Here is a 23,926-nt window from a genome sequence, read left to right as displayed (position 1 = left end):
TGCAATTCTATTGTGTACAGGTTCGGAGTGCACTCCTAGCTTGCTGCGTGCTCCAGCTTACCCTCACCCTGTGGCCTGGAGGGAAACAGGAGAATGGACTCTGTTGCCAAGGAAGGGAGTAACCTCATCCAAGTACAAGTCTTTATGACTACAGTAAGCCACCAAGCTGCCAACAGCAACAAGTGCCTGCACCATCCAGGCCTGGCCAGCCAGTTGGTTCTGACTGCTGACAAGTGGCAGACTCCCACTTGCGGCAACCAATCAGCGACTGTGAATGTCACCAGCTATCAGCCAGCAACTGGACCGGCTCTACCCAGTAGCGCTACAGTCAGGCAAGCGCCCTCTCGGCTAGCCGGGTGCAATCAGTGTGTTGATCATCACTGCGGAGCTGCATTCTGCCCGTCTGTTGGGAGGAGGACACCCCGTAGCATATCTCCTGTGCTGCTCGTTCCTGATGGGCACTCGGCATTGCCTGCTGGATTCTGGAATCCATCAACCCCAGCATGGAGGAAGTGCCGAGCAGCGACGTTGCGGCCCTGGGGGCCGCCCACAAGTCCCTCCAGACCTGTTTCCAGTCACCGTGGCCGAACTGGACTTCATAAACCAGCTAGGGGTCAGGGGAGCCACTGGAGACTCTGGCCCTAAGCTCGGTGCATCCGGCCCGCATGCAGGAATACCTTCTGCCTGACTGAGACACTACGAGTCGTCCCTCCCTCAGCCCGGCGATGAGGAACTTCAGGGGACTGTCCTGTCGGGAGTGTGAGGCGTTCTTCTGTGTGGTCCGTCATAAGCAGCTACGGCTCACTCCTCAGGTCGTTCCTCGCCGGCTGTCAGATGACATCTTGCGCCAGCGGCCGACCGTGGCGACATGGACGGTGTTTCACGGCACTGTGCTGCAGCGCGCTGCGCGCAGCGGTGTATTGGGTCTCCATGGAAACATCAACAAACTCGCACATTCGCAACGCTGGAACGTCGAGACGAATTCCTCTCAAACGCCACACCAATGCAGCAGTGCATGGCAGCGCAGCGCCCTGCAGCTCGGGGCCGTGAACCGCCGCCTTGACAGTGTCTGCAACCCGCGACCTCGAGACCGGCTCGCCATCTGGCGAGGTGTGCCGAGCGCCACCTGGAGCAACTGCCAGCGCGCCACGGCGGCGAAGCCGAGTTCCGCCGCTGGACCGCCCGCGCAATGGCCAGCACAGACAAGAGACAACCGAATCACAACACCTACAATTACGTTATTATTATGGATTGTTACAATTAACCCTGCTCTTTCGAGCGTGGATGCACGCTGAAATTGTCGCATAATTCCATGCAGCTTTCACCCTTCTGCAATACAAAGCTTGAATACAAAGTAGTCTTGCAATAGGTTTAGAACTTATGTGCAGATTGTCGATGCTGGTTGACTTGATGATTGGAATTGTGTTTATCTGTTTCATCTGTTTTGACTTAAATACATGGCCATGGACGATGGCCTACCTTGGGAAGTGTCTCTGATTTCAACAAAACATTTTTCATCAGGGTACGCTGCAGGGTACGTAGTACATACGTAGTGAAAATTTTGAGCATGTATGGGTGCGCATGTAGAGATGTAGACTGCGAATGAGACGGACTACGACGGTTTTTGAACCAATTAAATCTGATTGACAACATAATGTAGGACTAAAAACTGACTGTCAGAAGAATATTCACAGAATATTCACTTCACCCGGCACAACGAAAAGGGAAAGTCAGGGAACAGACTACAGAGGCAGGGTACATCTCGAAGATCAAATTGCAGGTGCCGATTGGTTATGGATCATCGTAGCTCAAGGTACTGTCTTGTGCTGCTTTATTGTTAACTGAAATTGCTTCCACCTTGTATTGAAAGAAGTCATTATGGAATATTTTAGAAAGGTTCTTGAAAGATGCTAAATACTTTGAATTAATATCTCTGCAGAATTATACACCCGTATCATTATTTACATGTCTATGTTTGTATTATCTAGCATATAAGAAAATAGTGGCCTCAAGTTTCTAGGAAACATCTGATTTGCTCTCTGAGCCACTGCAGAACCCTTAAAAGTTAGGAGCCGTCTTCATTATTTAATGTATAAAACCAAATAAATTATCACTGCTCAAAAGTGGAAGAAATGACAAATGAAAAAAAAGTTTTCCTACAGCGTTGCAATCCAGATTCTCAGATAGTGATGGGCATACTAGAAAGCAAGTAAAAGGTATTGTAAAAGTACTCCACAAGGTAAAAGTAAGGAACAAGAATATCCTTATACTGTTTCAGAATTTGGTAACAAGCATTTTGTATGTGTTTTAAATACCTGAACGAATCGATTCCAGAACCAGTCTTGATGATATTATATGGTTTTTGTATGCTGTTGGTGGTACTTGAATGACAAAAGTCAGTACATGTCCATCGCCTTTCGATATTTCCGTGCTGCTCGCTCCCATTTCATAGCTGCTCACGGTGTGTTTTCTGCTGACGTCATATGGTGCTGCTCCACTAGCGCCACCATACGGCGTCAGCTGGCGAATTATCCAGTTAATACCAGAGCCCAGCTGATCGAGAGCGCAGTTGTTTATTATGCGCAGGGTATATTGAGATTATGCGCGCCAACATTTGATTCTCGGCACGTGTTGCAAGGTTTTCCACCGAACAATTAAAAATATAGTACATTATTGGTTAACGCACACAGCTTGTCACTTGGAACTTACAAAAAAATGCTATTTTTCTCAAGTTTTGTATTTTCATGGCATGGATCACTAAACTGAAGCCCACTGCCTGCTGGTGCGCAAGTTTGTGTTAAGCCATCACGAGGGCCACGCTATTTTATTATTTGCCAGCTGGGATGGATTCCATTAATCATTTGTAATAATTTTTTGGATTGTTTTGATACTTGGGTTGAATTGAGAACGTGACATGCACAGAAAATGTTATTTTTTTATTGTTAATTTGTTAATACTAGACAGCACTCTAGACTAGACACTCCCCGCGTTCGATGTCTAGGACGACGAAGATATTACGTTGTCCGGCCAATCACGTTCAAGGTCTGTGGGGGCTCGGCTGTGGTTATGGAATGTTATTGGACGGACGGTGTAGAATCTTCGTCGTCCGAGAGACATCGAACGCAGGGTCTCTTTTGAGCTACCTACCGGCTACCTACCTATGGTATTTGCAGGCATATTTGCATTTTGGCAGGATTCAAATTTTGATGCTTGGATGGCAAAGCATGATGTGCTTAGCCTTAATGTGAATCAGAACCATATTTTGTTCAACTCAACTCTGCTAAAACAACTGGTTCAGATTACAATGAACCATCACTGCTCCCACCAAAGGCAGACCATCTCTGTCCTTTTCTTTGTTTTCCTGATGATTGCATTTTGTTTCCAGATATTTGTAGTTCAATTGCACAGCATCTTGTCTGAGAAGAGCATCAATTCAAGAAAATGAACTTTGAAGATGAAGATTTTGATTTTGCTGAGGTTAGGTGTTTCTATTATTGACATTTGCAGACTGCAGTTGGTAAATGGTGTGATTATAGACAAAAAATATTTAAAGGGAGTTAAAGGGTTGCTTGTGTGAAAACAGATACTCCCCCTATTTTGTTCGCTGCTGTTTTGCCAATGCCTCTTTTGCTGACCTTGCAGGGTTTCCTGGACGAGGTCCTGCCTCCAAGTCGGATGCCATCTCACCCCTCCCCAGCAGCAGCGAGCGGCGCGGCGGCTGGGCGGCTCCCGGCGCCGGCCGTCCGGACCGCCCTGACGACCCGGGACTGGGAGGCTTCAGCTGCACCCCTGACTCGGTCAGCGTCAGCCAGATGTTCGGGCTGCGGCCCGGCGCGGCGACCTTCCCCTCCTGGCCTGCTCCCGCCGCCGCCCCCGCCGCTGCCGCCCCGCCGCGGCGCCGGCCTCGCCCGAGATGTCCACTGCAGATATGTTCGCCGACGACGATGATCTAATGGATGCGGACCTGCTAGACGCCTGTGAGGCGGCCGAGGCGGCTCCTGCGGCCGCCCACCTCCCGACCGTCGGCGCCGTCAGCTCTCAGTCACGTGATCTGCCCAGCGGCGCCGCCACTGGCCCACGTGACATGCTGGACGACATAGGGGAGGCACCACGTGACACGGAAGATAAGCGGAACGGTGCTAAAACGCCGCCGCGTGACCCACCAGCCAGTCGGTGTCCACTAGCTGACCTGAGATCAGGTGACTCACCGGTCGCTGGGTCGGCGTTCCCTGGAAACGGAGCACGTGACTCACCTCTGGCCGGCATGACGCTCCCTGACCGGGAGTCACGTGACATGCCGGCGGGTTCTCGCCGGTCGTCTGGCGTGCCACGCTCCGGTGGGCGGCGCTCGACGGGCTCGGCAGTGAAGAGACGCTTCCCCGGACCGGCCGGCATTCTACCCATGACGGTAGGTGTGACTGCGCTGGCGTCGACTCAATTGGCCGGCATATTCTATCCAGTACCCACCACAGTAGATTGTAGATTATAGCGTTAAAGTGGTTTCTTTGGTTAAAATATAGTTAACCCATTCCAATTGCTTTTTTCGCAGGGCAATTTCGCCCCCATTCTTGTTGGAGAATTGCATATGAAGATCGTAGCTTCTGCTTATCTGGCTTAGACTGATGTGAATTATCCGTGAAATTACAGCTCAGATCATATGTTTCCGGTGCGCCTATAAATTTTATCGTTTTATTTCTTGCGAAACGAATTCGCTCAAATGGCCAGCTCATATGTTATTGTCACATTTAGACACATTCTGTGGCTCCCTGGAAATGAAAGCAGATGATGTAAAAATAGTTTCTAGTGTTATCACAGCTCTGGAATTACATTTCAGATTAGCAACTGCTGCAGCTCTTTGGATCCGTGACAGTTACTGTTAAACGCAGTTCACACATGACCGTCAGTCTGTCGGTGTCGGGCCCGTCACCGTCGACCTGACGGCCTGCAGCCCGTCAAACGAAAGTTGAGATTTGGTAGCTCCCATTGGCTGCCATATACTGTGACAGAAATGGCGCACCATTTTCGAGATTGACGCAGATGGGGGAAGGGGATGGGGGAGGGGGTAGAGGCCGAGAGGTTAAAATATTATTTGAATTACAGAAATAAATTACCACGCATTTACATTTTTATGTCAAATAATGCTGCAACTTTATTTAAATGAAAGACAAATCGGTTCGTTGATTTAAATCAGGGATCGAATCTCAAGATATCGTGCCGTAATAAATACTTTCATCTCAACAAATGGATGGAAAATGGTATAAATGATCCTAAAAATGCATATAAGCTTCATGCTGCATGATAACGTTCCTTTTCCTCTTCCTCCAACACGCAGACATTCAAACCGACGGGCCCGTCACCGTCAAAAGTTGAACATTGCTGAACTTTCCAAAGCGACGGCCGTCAGGTCCGGCGCCGGCGCAGTCAGCTGTTGCCGGCCGTCGAACGCCGCCGGTTCACACATGCCCGTCGACCTGACGGCCGTCGCTCCGTCAGTTTCGGCCGTTTTGACGGTGTCGGGCCCGTCACCGGCAGACCTTACGGGCAAGTGTGAACTGCGTTTTAGTGAATGTAATTTCTCGTTCATGGCTTTGGTCACGGTTGCCGCGGTGGCAGCACCCGGCCTGCTCGCGAACAACGACTGACCTCTTGTGTCCGTTGTCTGTGACCTCTGTGAGCCATTATTGACCTGTTGTGTTGCTATAGGCCGAGTCCCTGGTGATTCCACTGTGGCACTGTAACTAACCTGTAATCGTTTCAGGGCTCCCTGCTGATCCCATGAGGTGCTATACCTGACCTGTAATCGTTACAGGGCTCCCTGCTGACCATAATACGGTGTCAGTATTGACCAGCTGTGGCGGTTGTTACAGGGCTCTCTGCTGACACTGGCGCACGAGGTCAGTCTCCAGGACGATGACCCGATCGCCGCTGGGGAGGACGATGACCCCACCCTGCATGACCCGGTCTCGGAGGTGAGCGGGTGCGAGGCCGTCTGTAGTCACTTTGGTGAACTCGTGAGAGACTGGCAGACTCGGACATTTTTGTATTGGTGTGTGGTTTAGCTTTAATTACGTATGCACTATGCAGTATGCATGTTATATTGCCCGTTGTTGAGGAAAACGTTGTGTACGAAGTTGCATGTGTCGTTCGCTATTCCACTGGTGGAAATAACACCAGCCACGATCAATAAGGTCCGACTTGAGCTTCTACCGTTAATGTGAAGTAAGGACGATAAGCCCAAATGCGTTCAATGATCAGCCTTTTGTTTCGCATTTTTAGTACGCTTTCCTGCATAACCTTTGTTATCCTACACTGCGGCGTCTTTACCCTATCTCACAACTCGCCGACGCTCACCGCTCTCCACGTCCTCCGCTCAGAGTCAGCTCTCGCAGCCGGAGGACACTGCCGCCTGGGAGGCCGGGCCGTGGCGCCGACTACTGGCCGAGCTGCGACTCTCGCCGGCCGACGCCGACGGCCTGCCGCGCCGCATTAACCTGGGCGCGGTGCGCCGCGCGGCGGCCGCTAACCAGCTGCGCAAGGTGCCCCTACTGGCGGCCGTGCTGCACAGCCTGGAGCCCACCTCGGACCTCAGCTACCAGGCCACCTTCCGCGACCCCACTGGTTAGTGTGTGTGTGTGGGGGGGGGGGGCGACTATTGGACCGGCCGGTTGAAGGGAGAACGTCGGTAGCTGGTGATTTGGATCGCCGGGGAGAATGCTTATTCAGGCAATTAGGGCATCCTTGTGAATCTATTTACAAACATCGAGAGCTGTTTGTATCGAGAAGCGTCTGTAGTTACTTGAACAGATCTAGAGAGGATGCTATCTTATGTGCATAGAAATGGAACACTCGGCAAGTGACAACATATTTTCAAAAATGGAACAGCTGCTCATCGTCATAGATCGCTGAATTCGACAAATGGTAACACTTCTGCATTTGGGGCGTGTTTTTCTGAGACCCTGCCCGTATTTGAAGATCACTGCTAGATCTTAGCATGCAGTCAGAAGTACGGGTGATGACTGTATCCGTCCTCGCCTACCCGGCAGGTCAAATGGAGGGAACCGTAGCCAAGGACGCGTTTGAGCACGGTGGCGCCGCGCTGCGGCCGGGCTGCGCACTACTGCTTCGTGACGTGGTCGTGTGGCGGGAGTCGGCGCGGCGGCTCTATCTGAGTGTGACCCGTCGCAGTCTGGTCTACCTCGCACCGGAGACGCCGGCCGGGGCCGAGCCCGCGCCCGTCGTCCGGGTAGGTGGTAGGGAGGCAGGGGTGTCGGTACGGAATACGCAGTGGAATTATAGATTCAGGAGCCTGTGACATATGAGCTTTACTTTGAAACGGTTACCGTTTACTTTTGGCTGGTGAAAGTTGGATATGTTAATTAGATTATATTTCGTTTTGGTTTCTGATATAGATGCTTTTTGTTTATCAGCTGCTATCGGGCAGATTTCCTCAGCGATTTGTGTCTTGTTCCAATATGTGTACTCGTAAACCCATTCCCACCAAGTTGACGTGGTCGGTAACAGTCCTTCGCCCTCTGCCGTCAGTTCCGAGCTCAGTGAGGCCGAGCTGGCGTCCGCTCGGCTCGTGGAGGAGCCGCCAGAGGTGGCCGTACTCCAGGAGTCTCCTCCGCCGTCCCCGCCTCGGCCGCAGCTGTACCCGACCCCTCAGCTGTCCGGCGGCGGCAGCGGCGGCGGCCGCGGCTGGCGGGGCCGCGGTGGCCGCTCATGGCGCGGCAGAGGTGGCGGGGGTTCCTCCAGAGGCCGACCAGCGCCCTATTCCACCCCACAGCGAACCGGTGGTGGCAGTAGTGGAGGTGCAAACTCGGCGTCCCCCGCCCTGCGCTCAGCGCCGGCCGCCAGTCGACCTACCGCGACCTCTCCCCTGACCTCCGGGTCGGGACACCCACCCCGGGCGGCGGCGGCAGCCTCCCCCGCTCTCCGGCTGTTCTCCAGACCGGCCGCCCCCGCCCCCGCCCCCGCCGCGCCGCCGCCCCCAGCGGCCGCCAAACACAAACCGGATACCATTTCTGCGGCCGAGATCGACGCCATGTTTAATGATGACGATGATGTGCTGTTCGGGCAGCTCTGACCGCTAAAAGTGCATAGCTGAAGTGGTGCTGCCATATGAAATGGTTTGTTGAGCTGTGAAGCATGCCAAGTGTCGTGCTGTCTATGTGCATATTATCTCAGCTTGTCAGGTGCATTTGTTTTCTACATAGTCGATATTATGAAGCCTAGTTATCTTACATTTTTAATATATGGTCTTTGTTATTGATCAGTTTGTTTGTCAATCGTTTCTACCGTTAATTAGGTAATCTGCGAACAGGTTGTGCGTTATTGGTGTATTTAATCCGTACTGCGCATTGAGTGCAACGAGACAGGCGCCCATACCTATTATCTCGCTACAAGCGAGCTCATATTGAATGGTGCACCTGACTGGGTCGTGACTTTTCGAAGATCTCCCGACTCTAGCTACCTCTGACCTGCGGACAGGTACCCGCACTATTTCCTCCTCCTCCTCTCCGGTGTCGGCCGTCGGACGCCGGCGGCTCTGCCGAGGCCCGCAGCTCGCGCTCTATCACCAGGAACGACCCGGCAGCGGCGAGTCCGCGCCGCGCGCGCCAGCCGGCCTGCCTGCCGCTGAGCTGGTCGGCCAGCCGCCGCAGCTCGCCGGTCTCACGGTGTCGCTGGGCGTCCTGGTTGTGACGAGTCGAGGCGGCCGGGGTCCAGACGGCGGGCGGCGGCGGCGCGCTGGCTCTGGCCGCTCGCCGCCGCGCCGCCGCCACAGCTGGGCGGTTCGCGGCCGCGCCGCCCCCGCCCCCGCCCCGGCCGCCGGTTCCGGCGGAGGAGCACCCTCTTCCTCGTCATCTGAAGCGGTGAAGTCGGCCGAGTCCAGCGATATGGAGCGCTGTGGTGTAGCTGCGGCGGCAGCCTCGCCCTCCCTGGGCCGCAGCGTGGCAGGCAGCAGGCCGCAGTCGCCACCGCCGCTGACCCCAGACGGCACCAGTTGCAGCTCAGTCTGAGCGCGCAGCGGGGCGGCGTCTCCTCCTCCCTCCACCGCCCCCTCAGCCCCGGCAGCCGGCGGCGGTTCGACAGCCAGCGAGCGGTGCTCCAGCAGATCCTCATACACACCATCATCAGCTCGCAGCGCGGCGTCCGGCGCCGGCTGCACCAGGTGGTCGCGGAGGAGGCACCCAGCACTCCCGCGCAGCCGGAGTGGGTCGAACTGGACGGCCGTACCCCCGCAGCACGGGTGGTGGCCGAGAGGGGTGGACGCCGACCGGCCGAGCGTGCCGTAACGCGCCGGCTCCGGGTGGAACCGACAGCCGGCCAGGTAGGCGGCGGCGAACGGCGCCTCACAGCGGGCGCACCAGAGGAAGTTCACGGCCGCCCACAGACGCCAGTAGACGAGCCGCCAGGAGCGCAGCTGGCGCCGCAGTTGGGCCACGTGGGCGCCCAGCTGCCAGTCGGTATCGCGGCGGTGCCGGTATGCCACGCGGCCGTCGGCGCAGACGGCTAGGTTACGCGCTGCGCAGGGTATGTAAGCTGCTACCTCTGGTAGAAGAAGTCGGCCGCAGTCGGCACAGCGGAACAGCTGCGCTGCGGTGCGCTGGTGGGCTCCGGCGGGCCGCGGTCGTGCGCCGCACAGCCTCGCGGTCAGCTGGCAGTAGAGCCGGCTGCGCAGCCGCTCGTGCTCGGACAGCGCCTCGACCTGCTGGTGGGGTCGAACAGGGCGGCAGACGTGCCATCATCCGTCACTCAGCAGGCCACGCCCGGCCGACCGGCCACCGCCGACAGGTCAGCTCCGATGAACGCCACACACTCGTCCACGAGTGCTCCATGCGCAGAAAGTCGGCCGAGCTGAGCACGGACCCACCACGTCGGCGGAGAGCTCCGGCGGCCGCGGCGTCCGCCGAGCGGCTCTCCAGCCAGCGCATTAGCCAGCCGAACACCGCCAGCTCGCAGTGGATGGTGATGTCGACGTTCTCCAGTTGTTGACCACGCACCACGTCACGGAAGTACGGCATGTGCTCCAGCAGCGCCTGCTTGGCGCAGCTGAACTCCTGGCAGCGCCGCTGCGCGTCGTCCTGCACCTGGATGGTGATGATGACGTCCTGCTCGGCCAGGCTGAACTCCCGGCGCTGATCGCGGTCACGGTCCCGCCGCCGGCCGCGGCCCGGACCCCGCTCCCCGCGGCCGGCCGGCCGGCGCCGGAGCGGGGCGACGGACGCGAGCCGAGCACCTCCGTCAGGTTGGCAGCAGGCCGCCATCCAGGCCCGTTTCGACCAGCTCCTGGACCTGACCCACGTCCACGTCCTCACAGCCGTCCGGCAGCGGCGGCGGCGGCTCGTCGTCCAGGTGCAGCCCCGCTTCAGCCGGTAGGAGGTGAGCAGCAGCTGCAGCGCCGCGAACGGGTACGGCTCCTCCATACCTCACAGTCGCGTCTGGAAACCGCAAGGTGCGAATTGTTTCAGCAGATGTAAGCCGAGATCGAGATGTTCGAAAAAGTTCACGTAGGCATTTGCGGATTTTTCATTGTATTGTCGACTTCCTGATTCGGATGGCGAGGGAAATAACGCCATCCGGAAAAAAAAATACGAAGCCTCTTTGAAAGTCGAACTGCGAACATCAACAAGCCTTTCAAAAACTTTACAGTTCATGCCTGGCGTCTGGCGACCGACTACTCTAATTACTTACCGAGGCTTGTCTTCTTAATCCCCCTTTCCAGTGAAGCCAACAGTACTGATATTTGATAACGTTTCTAGGGTCTGGGATGAGGTTTTGGTGGTGGGTGTTTCCAGGGTATATAGAAGGTGTTTCGCTCATCGATCCAGCACCGTCGGCTTGGCGACGGCGGAATAGGGGAGCTGAAGGGATTTAGGGATTTGGGTAGCAATTAGTGCAATGCTTCCATATTTGCGCTTCTTGCGCTCTAGCGACATATTTTGCTCGCAGGTGGAGCACGCGCAGTGCGCACGTGCGTCGTCTGTGAAGATTGCAGGGCAAAGGTACGTTTTTAAAAAGAAGTTACTGTTATTAATCTCTCTCAAGCTTATATACGGCCTTGCTCTCAAATTATTTTGTTGCTCAGCTTCATTTCATTTTACCCCGCAGAACGCATGATTTGTAACTAGGTTCATTGACATGATTGAAGAGGCTATTGGTAGTAGGTAGTCAATTTTGTTAAAATGAGTGGTTTTGTCAAAATCATTGTGTAAATGTAATATGGTAAAAAGTTGCATTTTTCATTTTTGTGTCGACAATAATTTATGTGAACTGTTCTTTCATTTCAGCTTGAGCAATGACTCGGTTTGCTCGGTACTCAACGAAAGGCATCAAGAAGCCTCCATTAGATGCTACGCCATGGTCAGAAATGGCACCTCCATCAGCTGAGAAACACTCGGCTGCAGCTGCTGGTGCCTTCAAATGCCTCTGTTGTCAAAAAACCTGTGGCAACTCTGAAAGGTAGTGGCAAGAAAGCCAAGGGAAAGTTGTCAGCTCAGCTAGATCACTTCAGGACAGCATCCACTGGCAAGAAAAAGGGAAAAAATAGATGCAAAGCGTCTGAGTCTGCCACAAGAATTCTCGGATGATGTTGACTATTCCAGCAAATCTGATGCAGATGACTCAATGGAAGCTGAGTCACCAAAGTGAACATGGAAAATTATCAAAATAAGGAAGTGAAAGAACAGAAATCTCAGGGTGCAAAAAAGAAAAAGAAGAAGCATTTGAACATGATGCTGCCACATCAGTTGATTTGGAAGGATATAGTGAAGGAAAAGTTCCTGATGTCAATCTGCAAGGGGAAGATGATGTAAGTCGCCAACTAAAGGAAAGAAAAGGAAAAATCAAGATGCCAACATGCACAAAGAGAAAAGAAACATGTCATAAAAGATGGTGACATGGTGAAGCCTCCTATCATGAAAGATGAACAAATGGAGATGATTTCTCAGCAGAAGAGACATCGGATGCACAGCCGATGTCTAAAAACATCGGTAATTTACCTGTGAAAAACAGAACAAGAAGCCACAGACAGAAGTGGCAGCAGAAGCTGCCGGCGGCGGCCTCCGGTCCCCCTCTGCTGCCGAGGGTCCACTGATGACCCAGTTCGAGGGCTACTGGGTGCGCCGGCGTGCCGTGCCGCGTCTGGAGCGGATACGCGCCGAGCTGGCAGCCTCCATCTCCGACCCGCAGACGCTCAAACGCGAGATGAAGAAACGCAAACGTGCCGAGCACCGACTGCTGCTCTCGCAGCTGGCGGCCCGTGGTGCCCGAAAGCCCACCTCCGCCGCCGCTCGGCTCCAAGACGACGCGGCCGAAAACGACGACGAGGATGGCGGAGACCATGCTGATGTTGCCCAGGGGTCTGACGCTGAGGAAGACAAGGACGACGCGAGTGACGGCGAGGCGGACACGCCTGGTGAGGAGCGCTCTCCGCCGGCGAAGCGCCGAACAGTGGCGGACGTGCGAAACCCCGGCGGCGGCGCACCGCGGGAGGAGCGGATGGTGAAGTTTGACGGCGTCTGGATGACGGCGGACGCCGTGGGCCGGCTCAAGGAGCTGCGCCGCCAGCTGAAGCTGCAGCGCGTCTCCGAGATGGTCCTCAAGCAGACGATGAAGACGGCCCGCCGACGCGAGGAGATGAAACGCAAACGAGACGCTAAGCGGGTGAGTGGACATGAGGCATATAGCCCTGGGTGGGACTTTTTACTAAAAGATAAGTGTGGATAGGTATAGTTCAGGTGCCATCCCGGGAAGTACATAAGTGGAGTTATTTACTGTTCAGTGCGTTGCGTGTTACTCGCGTCTGTGCGTTCTTCGATCAATTGTGTTCGGTATATGGCGCCTATTCGGTATCTCCCCCTCCCCACTCACCGTCATCTGACTCTCCCCTCCTCCGGCAGGTGTGTCTGGGCTGCCGTCAGCCGGGCCACCTCATCGGCGACTGTCCGAACCGCGCTCCGGGCCTGAAGGCTCCGGTGACGGGCCTCTGTTTCCGCTGTGGCTCTACCGAGCACCGTCTGTCAGAGTGTCGGCGGCCTTCCGACGGCGGCAAACTGCCCTACGCCGTCTGCTTCGTCTGCGGCCAGACTGGCCACCTGTCGCGCGACTGCGCACTCAACCCCAACGGCGTCTACCCGAAGGGCGGCTCGTGCAAGGTGTGCCAGCGCCGCGACCACCTGGCCGATGACTGCCCGGAGCGCCGAGAGGAGGAGGCGGCGGCCACCGCGCCGCGACTGGCGACCATCGGCGACGGGCCACTGGAGGAAGACTACAAGCACGACTTTAGGGAGACGCAGACGATGGCTGTCTCCGCCGCGCCCGCCACCAGAACGCCCAGGAAGGTGAAGTTCTAAGGAGGAGAGTGAATTCGGGAAGGTGTGCTGAAGATGAGGAGGGAGAGAGGGAGGGCCTGCGGGATTGTTAGAAAGATGGCGCCACGGTTATGAGTTGTGGGAGGTCGGCGTGACATAAGATGAGTTGTTTGAGAGTGGCGTATTATTGTTTTGATATGCGGACACGTCTCGGAGAGAGAAACTGTTAGCCGTGCTCGCCAAATTTGGAATTATTTGTTTGAATGGGCTTTGAAGGGGTTATTCGATAGGTATCTTGGTATCCCACACCAATGTGTCTCGGACACTGCTGACGGTTTTTCAGTAATTTCTCGGTTGGGGAGGGTCGTGAACTTGAATAACGTTCAGCTTGTGCTTTCGACGCTCATTTTCAATACAATGGAACTTAAGCTTCGGAGAGTATGTTTTGTCGCTCAAAGTTTTTGGACTTGAAAGAATTGTCAGCGACTTTGATAAGTTTTCCAAACTTTTGAGCCAAGCAAATAAGCAATTGTGCCTTCAAATGGCAGGTAAAGCTGAGCTTGCAACAGCCCCGTTTAATACGCGGCGTGGTTAGGCTAGGCTAAGTTTGGTGAGATCATAGATGACTTATGACTGAATGATAATTTTTAGTTTGGAAAGGCATTTTGTATATGATTTGCATTTGTTATGCTGACGGTTTTTGGGACACCTTCTCTTCGGATCTTATGTAGACGAACTTTGAACACCTTTATAAACAAGTTACTCTCCATCATAACGCCTGGCATCCTGTAAAAGGACTAGGCAAAGGCAACGGTTTCTGAACGGATGACAGGCGAATAGATTCGAAATTGACAGAAACTGTGAACGTGAAGCTGGGGATATTTAGGGCAGGTTAGCCTGACACTGCGGGGTGTGAATTGAATAAATGATAGAAAATATATAACAGGGCTAATGGAATACAACTTTGCACGGGGTGTAAAAGATCTATACCTACAAGTGGGAAACGGGCTTAAATGGAACAAGGCAAGCGGAAACGAGGGTGGACGTAAAATGACCAAAAATAGAAATCTAAATCAGACGGCGTAGGGCATTTGGGACCGGGTCGTTTGATCTACGTGCATATGGGCGATATCAAAGTCCCACGATCCTGGGAGAGTGAGTCACGGCAGGCTATTGCGCAGTCCGCCTCCGCCGCTGTGGGGAGGGGGGGGGGGGTTGATCTGGCCGCCGTCACGCCGCCGCCGACGGCCGTCGTCAGCGATCGGCGATCGGTCGTTTGGGCTGTTTGGATCAGCGTCGATTTAGCTCGGTTTCCCGGAGCGGTGGCCGTGCTGATTGTTCCAGTGACAGACAGTTTACCGCGGGCCGTGCAGTGTTTGCCTGATGGTTTACCTCTCTGATGAGTTCCAGCAGCGCAGTGCCGCTGCAGGCTCCCACCCGCCGCCGACGTCCGCACGCCCACACTCGCCCGACTCGTCTCGCCTACACAGACTACACTTCGGCAGGCAGTTACACCTACTGACGTCTTACTCCCACAGTCCCATACCCGCCCGACTCTCCTTACACAAACAGTCCGACAGGCATTACACCTACCGACGTCTTACGTCTTCATCCGCTGGTGAAGACATAAAACGTCGTCTGACGTCTCCAGTCCACATCCGCCTGACTCCTGACTGACCACCGCCCGGATCCTGGCTGACGCACGCACATCTACACACACCAGTCATTTGGCTTCCATACCTACATATTACCTAGTCTTACACCCACGTGTCTCCTGACGCCCGCACTCTCACACCTACACCCGTCAGGCACCTTAGCTCCCCGGCGGTCTACCGGATGCACCCCACTGTCGGGCTAGGTCGGCCTAAGCCCCGGCAGGACGACAATCGGTCTGTTTGCGAGTCGGCTGTAAAGTCGAGCTGAGCAAACACCTCGGACGACAGGTGGGGCGGCGCCGACGCGGCGGAGCACCGTGGCAAAATGTCGCCGCCGGCTCGAGAACGGGCGGAGCAGGAGGCAGCGCGAATTGCGGTGTTGTTTGAGGGGATCTGAGTGGATTAGGTACGGGTAAACGCAGTGGCGGCGGAATACCTTCAATAGGGGGGGGGGGGGCACTGCCGACTTTTGGTCCCATTCTTTTCATGCAACGCCCATAGGGCTATTGTAAAAATGCCAAAATCAAAGGGGGGCATGGTGCCCCGGTGCCTCCCCCCCCGTTCCGCCGCCTATAAGTAAACGCAGCGGACAAGCCACACTGCTACTGGCAGCCAGTCATACAATGGGCTCCGTCTGAGTAAAAGAGCATTCGCATTAATGGTTTGTCAGTGGTTTCTTTGCAGGTCGAAACAGCAAAACAACTTATGTAACATGCTTTCTTGTGTTACCATTGCGAGCATTGTTTTGTTTCTTATTTGCCTTAATCGAGCAATTGTAAAACTCATTCTTTTCATCATTTTCTGCGAATGTGGGCACGGCCGTTTTCTCATCACTAGCACATGCATCTTCTCGAAACTAGGTGACCCCAGCGTGGAACGCCTGCAGATATGCTGCACCGGCAGCGCTCAGCTGTTGTGCGGTGCAGTATGATTCCAGGCGTTCACCACTTGTGCCATCTATCGGTAAATAGATAAGCTGACCTACCGAGAACTGTCCCAAACTCTGTGTTCAACATTACCTGCATGATCACGTGAGCGATTCGTGAAGTGCAGAAAATATATTTCGGTATCTAACTAGTAACCGGTCAGTGATCTCTGTGAGACATAAAATCGTATGTTTGTGCGATGTGCATTGTGCATAGGTACCTTTATGAGCATAAAGAGCCGGTCCATTAGGCATTTAACGTCGGAAACAAAGCTTCGATTTTATGGCAGTCTTTCATTTAGCGAACAATACATCGGTGTTAGTACCTACCTGTAATGGAATATCTTATTTTTATCTCATGTTTTATTTATGATTCAGTTCAGCTCTTATTTCGTTTTCGAAGGGAAGACATCATTTCCATTCGTTTCTTTCTGTGATAGGTACCTACGGTACCTACATATGTGTGGTTTCCGAAACCCTTCACAAGTTTTTTATCCTTCTCATTTCTCATGAATCAGACGCGAAAGCCGTCTCACTAATAGCCTCGTGTTTGATATACGCGGACCACTATGACGTTCAGAATTAGATCTCATATTGAGTTACAGTGAATGTAATGACGGCGACCGCTCAGAGTATACAGCATACACATCACGTGATGACCAAACCAGAGAGGACGCAGATGCGTCGCCTGTCTATAAGTAACATAATACTAATGATAGACGGCACCAGACTCAGACCTTAATTCAATTCATTCTATAATAGTTATATTTACTTAATACGACTGCTGGAAGAAGGCTAGCGCGAAAGATTACAGCCTAAGAGAAGGATACAATATGGTTTCGTATTTCCCTGTATCTTAACCGTTTTTGTCACATGATATCGGAATATGTACCTTCTCTTAGAACATCGGCTACGGGAAAGATCTGTAAGTAGCTCGGCACCTAAAACCTAAATTCGTGGCAGAATGACAGAAAAACGGAGTTGTCTAGGCTTTTTAACTGAGTTCCCTCGCGAGAACGGCATTTTCGCCGACAAATCAAGGCGTTTTGTTCATTCGTGCTTAGGAAGAATAAGTGTAAAGTATATTACAGACAATACATTGTCTACTCTAATTTCCACACATTTTCAAGTTTCAGAATAGTTCTGCCTGTCGAAGATAATAAATAGGACAGCTTTCCTTAGCTTTGTATAGCTGATAATACCTACAACCTATAATAGCTTATGGCTTATTATACAACTTATTGTGACTTTGCTTCGGGCTCCGTTGAAATACGCGAATTTCATACACACACACACACACACCCACACACAAAATTTGGCTCTCAATAAATGCCGAAAGACGTCTGTAACTCCACAGGCTTAGCCGTACTATCATATGCCGGTCCCGTAGCTCAGTGGGTAGAGCGTTGGACTCCGCGTGGTGAGAGCACGCGTTCCCGGTTATAACAGTCCGGGTTCGTAGCGCGACGGGCGCTTGACGTTTATGGGCCTCCTGACAGGTATGGTTGCGGTTGGTGGCAGGCCGCAGCCAGGCGAAGTCAGTGAGGGGACCGGCCGTGCGCGGCTATGTGCGCACGTTAAACTTTGGACTCCAAATTCAGCCATAGAACAGGGTGGTGTTTCACCGGTGATAGCAACACGCTGCTATTCTGCTGACGTCACACTTGTGGTAGTGTTGGAGCAATGGGCTTGTTGACGTCTCCATGGAAACCCAATTTGACACGAATAGCAGCGTGCTGCTATCACCGGTGAAACACCACCCTGGAATTGCGCGATCGGAGGGTAGAGGGCAGGGTCACCGTAACAAGCTTCGCTTAGCGGGCCGGGGACTCTGACATTGTGAATCCTTCCATTCAAAAGGTTCGGAGTAAATTTATAAAAAAAAAACATAGGTATATGTCCCTGCATCTCCACAAGTATAAAAGTGCTGTGTCGCGAACGGCATTCCTAACATAAAAGGATAGAAGCGGGCAAATTAAATCATTTAGCGAGGCTCAAGTTCTTAATAGTTACCTGAAAGGATTACGGATCCCACTCGAGCAGGCGTTATCGAAGTTTGATGCCTCATTGAGCCGATCTACTCCTCTGAGTCGATTACAACCCGTCGTCGTTGCCTCCGCCACATCACACACACACACACGGACCCAATGCGGACCAGAGTTACAAACAACTGTATCAACTATCAACATCAATGCGAAGCGTAGCTTTTGATCAACCATTGTCAGTATCAAACGGCGGCAGCAATACCCGAGTGAAGCGCGACGTCCGGGCTTTGTCTGTCGAGCGCGGCGACGTCGCACATTCAGCTAATACTGGAAGTCTCGCCCACCGCGACCGGTGAACACAACATTGGCACATGAACCAGCGAGAGCGCCTGCACACACTCACTCACGCACACAGACGGAATATAACGCTCTCGCGCTGGCCCGCGGGCGGGTGTCAGGCGCTGCGCGAGTTCCGCCCCGAGTACCGTAGCCCGTGACTATGTCTCATTGGTAAGTCGCAACTGAACCTGTCAGCCGACCGCTCCCCTCGCACGAGAACCACGCCGGACCTAACAGCGAGCTCGCCGCGGCGCCAGGACAGCCGCCGAGCTGTGCCCGAGCGCCGCCCGAATAACATCACTGAACGGGACACAGGTCACCCGGGCACACACACCACAGTACTGCACTGCAGAGGCGAAACAAACAGACGAATCAACGAAAACAGGGCGTACAAAACCAGCGCCGGTAGCCGTGCCATACACACGCCCCTTCCTCGGAACTATCGCACAGCGCACAAACTGTGACTGGGGCCGCCCAGCAGCCGTCGATATTCTCGATATACAACTCTCAGACACATGCACCATACTGCTCTTTAACAGCATAGCCTATGGTATGATAACACATCGGTAACTGTGCACTTCGCTGCACAAAGCGCACAGCTCCCCTGCGAAAATGGCTACCGCAAGGTCATTCGTTTCTTTAACAGATACAGCTGACTTACCTGACACAATATCAACAATCCTACTTGTCCCATCTCGCTCTGCTCTTAAGAGCTCTTCCTTTCACCACAGCTCAACACATGACATATATGACCTGATATGAATATTATATGTATAGGGACATGTAGGCTATTTAGGTCTGAGGGATAGGAGCTATAGTGTTTGACTTTTGTTGTGCCGATAAGATAGTGTCGCATGTTATGTCAGACATGGTCAGACTTGTTACCAGAAGACAGAGAACAACTGAGCATTGCATAGGCCGCATATGAACCACGACAACGTAAATCGAAAGGGTTTTAAAAATAAATTATAATAAATAAGCACAAGCCTGCCACTTCGGCAGCTTATTTTGGGCATCGTCTCACCAAATACTACGATGCACCGGGCATTGCAAAATTTGTGGTATGATAGTCATTCAACTTTTGTCAGGTCTACGCTTGAAATCTCTTTTAAGTAGCACTGAAACTTCACATTGACCAACTAACAGTAAAAAGGACGTTGGTCCACAATCTATGGAATGACACACATCTACATAGTGATATGCACGGGCCTCTATGCTGCCGAAGCGGCATCACACGCACCGAAACATTTGAGAGAGAGAAAAAAAAAATACTGGGGCATTGGCGACAGGAGTGGCAGCCGCAAGTCGGTCCTGTTCCCGAGCGGAGCATCGCTCGTTTATAATCTGACCCGGACGAAACACTGAGAACCAGCCAACCCCAGTCTCACTGAGACTCGACACCTCCCGGCTGTCTGCCGCGCGATACCCCTCCGGTCGGCCCCGCCCCACCGGCCCAGCGAGATTTGGCATTAGACGAGACGGCAAACACCAACACAACAGCGAGCGACGCCGACAGTGCCGGGAGCAGCGCCGACCGAACGTAACTGGGCCGTCCCTACCTCAGCAGCGCCGCAGCGCACGTCTCGGGACCACCCGACACCTGGGTACCTCGCACTGGCCTCGCACCACCCGCTGCCCTGCTGGGACTCTCCGCCGCCTTCACAGAAGCGCACACCGCTCGAGCCAGCGCCGGTCGCGACCCGCGCGCCCGCCGCCAGCACCGCGTCTAACTGGAGCCGTCGCGCGCGCCGGCCGATTGTTCGCGCTTCTTCAGCACCAGCGAGCGCAGGTAGCCGGGTTTTGGCGCGCGCACGGGCGAGGCGCGCGCCCCGGACCGTCCGTTGGTGATGAGTCGCGCGTCGTGCGGGCTGGAGGCGGGCCGGCGCCGGTCGGCCGTCATCAGACCGACCACGGCGCCGGCGGTGCGCTCCGGGCCCGACCAGGAGGGCCGCTTCTCCTCCGTCCGCGACAGCATCCAGCGGAAGTAGCGCGAGATGCGCAGACTGCCGTCGCCGGAGCCGGAGCTGGGCAGCGAGACGGACGTCGGAGGGTCCTCGCTCACCCGGCGGCACACCGAGTCGTTCCGGGTGGCGATCTTGAATTTGGCGGAGCGCTCGCTGACCTCCGCCTCGTTGAGGGTGTCCTCAGATGTCTCCGCGTCCTCAGGGACGGGCTCGATGGGTGCAGTCGGTGAGGAGCCGCTCAGTACACTCGTCTCCAGGCTGGTCCGGGCCGAGCGGGGCAGCTCATTCAGCCGGGAGTAGTGCTCCAGAGCCTCGCGGGCGGGGTGCAGCACCAGACCCTGCGCAGGAGCAGAGGGACGGGACGTCAGGCAGCAGGCAAAGGAGCGACCACTGCAGGGCGCAGGTATCGGCTAAATTGAAAATAGCTTCCCAACTATGGTCCATGCAGAGGGCTTTACCGACTACAAATAGTGTTTCAGTAGCGAAGAGACAAGTTCGCTGCATTCATAGGACTCAGTTGCAGTTCATGACACCACAGAGCACAGTGTCCCTATCAATTACTCATGTTATGTAACAGTACATGGCGGGCGATGCAATTATTTCCAGCAATGTGACAAAAATGGCGGGCATGCTTTGCATCAAGCCATTTCTATTCCCCATTCATATACCGTGTAAGATATTGGCTTCCCCGGCACCTGAGGTGCGGCTCGACCGTCTGTCCTTCAACTCACCTCCAGCTCCTTGAGCAGCTCGGCAGCGGCCGTTAGAAGCGGCATCAGCACGAACGAGATGAAGTTGCACTGGGAGGCGGCCTTGTTGACCTTCTCGCGGTCCATGAACGGTGTCACGGGCAGACCCTCGGCCTTTTCACGGTCGCTCTGGTTGTAAAACTCCTGCCGAGGCACAGCGGGTGAATCGTCAGCATAGGGATTACTCCTTCTTACAGAGAAAGCAAGCTTGTCAAGCAGGGACATACGCCGCCGGAGCAGCTTGACTGAAGCTAAGATGTGATATCCAACAAACAGTTTTTATAACAAGTTAAGACGTCTACTGGCAACATAACGTTAAAACGGGTAACAGTGGGTATGCAGTAACGTCTACGAGTAAGTTACTGTATACCTACTAAGCGCACAAGCGTGACATAGTTATATTTCTCTATTCCCTGCGACTTATGCCTATACTTATCTGCTTTAAAGCTTTTAGCAGGTATTACCAGTATAACGCCTTTTGGGGCGACTAACGGAGCGAGCGAGAGGGTGGGCCTTGCACGTACGAAATTGCGAGGGTGTACCTCCAACTGACTTGTGCACGGCACCCTACTAACCGGTCTCTAGCGATGTGCCAAATTTGGGCACAATCGGCCCAGCCGTTCTCGAGATCTGGAAGCGGCATCCTGCACGTGCGCACGTGCAAAATGGGTCCCAACTGACTTGTGCACGGCATCCTATCCTACTAACCGGTCCCTAACTGTGTACCAAATTTGAGCGCAATCGGTCGAGCCGTTCTCGAGATCTGGAAACGCCCCAGCACGTGCGCACGTGCAGCGGCACCCCAACTCTGGCACATGGATATGCAGTGCCTAGTGGGTGCCTACCTACATGCCAACTTTCAGCGCAATCGGCCAAGTAGTTACCGAGATATTGCAACAATTATAAAACTGACACCTCTTCGTTTTGCACGTGGCACGTGCATAAGGGGTCACCCACATGCATCAGGAATAGTCCAATACTTGGTAGAAGGAATGAAGCTACCCTACAAAAATTACCGCATGTAAATCGGTCAAGTGGTTGCTGAGATATAAGCCTCGCAAAAGCGTGACCACGGCCGGCCGGCAGGCCGGCCGGCCGCTCATACTCAGAAATTTCGCCGGCCACACATACTCAGAAATTTCCGTTTAAGGAAAGACTCCGCTCGCTTCGCTCGCTCCGTAATGAACACAGAACGTCATCCGGTACAGAATTAACAATTTACATAACATTTAATTATAGCATAAGACAATGCAAGACGGCAAATGCGTACAGGGAAGACGTCCTATAAACTTTATTACGATAAAAAATGTATTTTTTAATGGTATTACAAGGAGCTTGTGGTGCCACATCAAGACTCAGGTGCAGCAGATCAGCTCGAGTCTGTTGTTGCAGGTATGCTGAACCGTATGGCTGTGCGTGTGTACCGTGCAGTCGTCCACGTTTTAACCAGCTGCAACGACATACGAGGCAATTACTCGTATATGGCAATTACATGTATGTCTACATACGTCTACATACGTCTAACCGTACACTGTACAGTGCAGTGTCAGTGTTGTCGCTCGTCTGCTTGTGTTTGTTTGAGTGCTCGTCTCTACCTAACTGTTTATCGAGTTATACCGACCTGTAGGAGACAGTCGATCCAGGGATCGGCCACCGGTACCGGGCGAGCCTCGTTTGATATGTCGGCTATCTTGATCAGGATCATTGACAGCTGCCGAAGTGAATAAGGGCGTCATACACGGGCTTTATCTTCTACCTTCCATCGCCACCCAGTGAGGCAGGAGGCGGCATCCGATTGAAGTCGATTAACAGACACAGCTCAAATGTGCAGGGTACGCATACACCCTCGCCACCCTGAAGAATTGGACACAAGCCCCACTCCTTGTTACACCGTTCATGCTCTATGTACCCTTCCCATCCCTATCTACTGCCCGCCGCTGCTCCTCCTCACCAGGTTCACGTGGATCGGCTCGGAGAAGTCGAACTCGTCGACGATCTCGCGGAACTGGCCGATGATCTCGTTGTGTCTGGCCATGTCGGTGGCCAGGATGCAGCGAATGATACCCTCGCGCGCGCGCCGCTGCTCGGCGGGGCTCAGGCGGGCCAGTATGTTGGCGGCCGGCTCCTGGAGGATGGTGAACGCCACAGAACAGTGGTGGTTCTCCAGAGGCGATACGTCGTTGTAGCGCAGCGCCAGGTCGGTGCCGGCGTTAATCTGGCGATAGGAGCGACAGACGACTGTGTCAGGGACGGGGCGAGACATGGCGGGCTCTTCACAGCGGGGCGAGGGGAATTAATAGGTATCCCGTATCATTGACATCAAGCTGTGCCTAATGCAGGCAACATCCGTTGACCGTTACTTTGTAGTTGGTATTCGGCGGCGCTTATTAATGCAACCTGCAATGAACACAGCCCACAGGCTGCAAGTCGCGCGGGGCAGGCTGTCTCCATATGCTTATCTTTTCGACGATAGATGGCGGCAGTAGTGTGCGCCTGAAGTTATGCTGCACCGCATGACAGAGGCGCGCGGTGACTGGGCCCAATAACTGAGAGAATATAATAGAGTTTGGCCGTTATGTCGATTAATACGTTGGCTTGCTGCCTATTAACACAAATTATGACATAAACATCATCCACTATTTGCCGAGATATCGGTCAACAGCGCACGATCGCCCAACCATTGATCTTTGTCAAGCGCCCTTTGCTGCTGCTTTTGGAAACGTTTGATTTAGGCAGACACAGCGTCGGCCGTCGAGAGAGCATTGATATGTAATAAAAGGCATGGACACAAGTGTTTATTTCTTACTGGCATGCTCGTATCTGTATGAGATAGCCTGACGGCGGCATTAGTGGGCCTCACAATGACAATCAATCCTCATTTGGCGCAATTTCGTCGTAACAGGCATGCATTTATTATGCCAATTGCCAGTTCTTGGATTATAAAGAGCAGCCTGTGCCCACTGCACTGCATTGGGTGCCCGTAGAACCAGAAACCC

At 53.6% G+C, this 23,926-nt stretch overlaps 4 protein-coding genes and 2 long non-coding RNA genes across 8 annotated transcripts in view; 4 read left to right on the top strand and 2 right to left on the bottom strand.

The window, feature by feature from the left end:
- Positions 1 to 2,600: 2,600 nt before the first annotated feature.
- On the top strand, positions 2,601 to 3,694 carry LOC122393808. Of its 3 annotated transcripts, none has more exons than XR_006258754.1 (3): positions 2,601 to 2,638; positions 3,386 to 3,477; positions 3,643 to 3,694. It is a non-coding gene; the product is annotated as an uncharacterized LOC122393808 (long non-coding RNA). The 3 variants fall into 3 exon arrangements; XR_006258753.1 differs by lacking the exon at positions 2,601 to 2,638 and adding an exon at positions 2,670 to 2,782; XR_006258755.1 differs by lacking the exon at positions 2,601 to 2,638 and adding an exon at positions 2,820 to 2,863.
- A 203-nt stretch (positions 3,695 to 3,897) lies between these two features.
- On the top strand, positions 3,898 to 8,086 carry LOC122393801 (homologous recombination OB-fold protein-like). Its single transcript, XM_043390180.1, has 6 exons — positions 3,898 to 4,408; positions 5,868 to 5,969; positions 6,375 to 6,618; positions 7,044 to 7,266; positions 7,543 to 7,736; positions 7,995 to 8,086. Exons 1-6 carry the CDS (start codon positions 3,914 to 3,916, stop codon positions 8,084 to 8,086), a joined length of 1,350 nt encoding a protein of 449 aa, XP_043246115.1. The 5' UTR covers positions 3,898 to 3,913.
- Positions 8,087 to 8,465: 379 nt separating this feature from the next.
- Positions 8,466 to 10,163, bottom strand: LOC122393800 (uncharacterized protein KIAA1841 homolog; the record flags this gene model as incomplete). The annotated part of the gene is made up of 3 exons (XM_043390179.1): positions 8,466 to 8,693; positions 8,822 to 9,709; positions 9,819 to 10,163. Coding segments are annotated over 3 exons (1,461 nt in total), but the record flags the coding sequence as incomplete, so codon positions are not given.
- Positions 10,164 to 10,927: 764 nt separating this feature from the next.
- LOC122393813 lies at positions 10,928 to 11,648 on the top strand. Its single transcript, XR_006258756.1, has 2 exons — positions 10,928 to 11,006; positions 11,292 to 11,648. It is a non-coding gene; the product is annotated as an uncharacterized LOC122393813 (long non-coding RNA).
- A 439-nt stretch (positions 11,649 to 12,087) lies between these two features.
- On the top strand, positions 12,088 to 13,747 carry LOC122393812 (zinc finger CCHC domain-containing protein 9-like). Its single transcript, XM_043390214.1, has 2 exons — positions 12,088 to 12,666; positions 12,903 to 13,747. The coding sequence occupies exons 1-2, from the start codon at positions 12,097 to 12,099 to the stop codon at positions 13,353 to 13,355; spliced, it is 1,023 nt and encodes a 340-aa protein (XP_043246149.1). The 5' UTR covers positions 12,088 to 12,096; the 3' UTR covers positions 13,356 to 13,747.
- Positions 13,748 to 18,041: 4,294 nt separating this feature from the next.
- The window catches only part of LOC122393799 (high affinity cGMP-specific 3',5'-cyclic phosphodiesterase 9A-like), a 62,471-nt gene continuing 56,586 nt past the window's right edge, over positions 18,042 to 23,926 (bottom strand). The window contains exons 9-12 of the mRNA XM_043390178.1: positions 22,882 to 23,145; positions 22,552 to 22,641; positions 20,913 to 21,074; positions 18,042 to 20,519 (exon numbers count right to left, since the gene is read on the bottom strand). Of these exons, the coding sequence (XP_043246113.1) occupies positions 19,944 to 20,519; positions 20,913 to 21,074; positions 22,552 to 22,641; positions 22,882 to 23,145 (1,092 nt within the window). The 3' untranslated portion in view covers positions 18,042 to 19,943. The remainder of the gene's footprint in view (positions 20,520 to 20,912; positions 21,075 to 22,551; positions 22,642 to 22,881; positions 23,146 to 23,926) is intronic.

Source organism: Amphibalanus amphitrite, unplaced genomic scaffold (assembly GCF_019059575.1).
Source record: "Amphibalanus amphitrite isolate SeventyFive unplaced genomic scaffold, NRLGWU_Aamphi_draft 000554F_arrow, whole genome shotgun sequence".
Classification (NCBI taxonomy): Eukaryota; Metazoa; Arthropoda; class Thecostraca; order Balanomorpha; family Balanidae; genus Amphibalanus; species Amphibalanus amphitrite.
The sequence above is the reverse complement of the archived record's forward strand: the minus strand, read 5'-3'. Positions and strand labels throughout refer to the sequence as shown.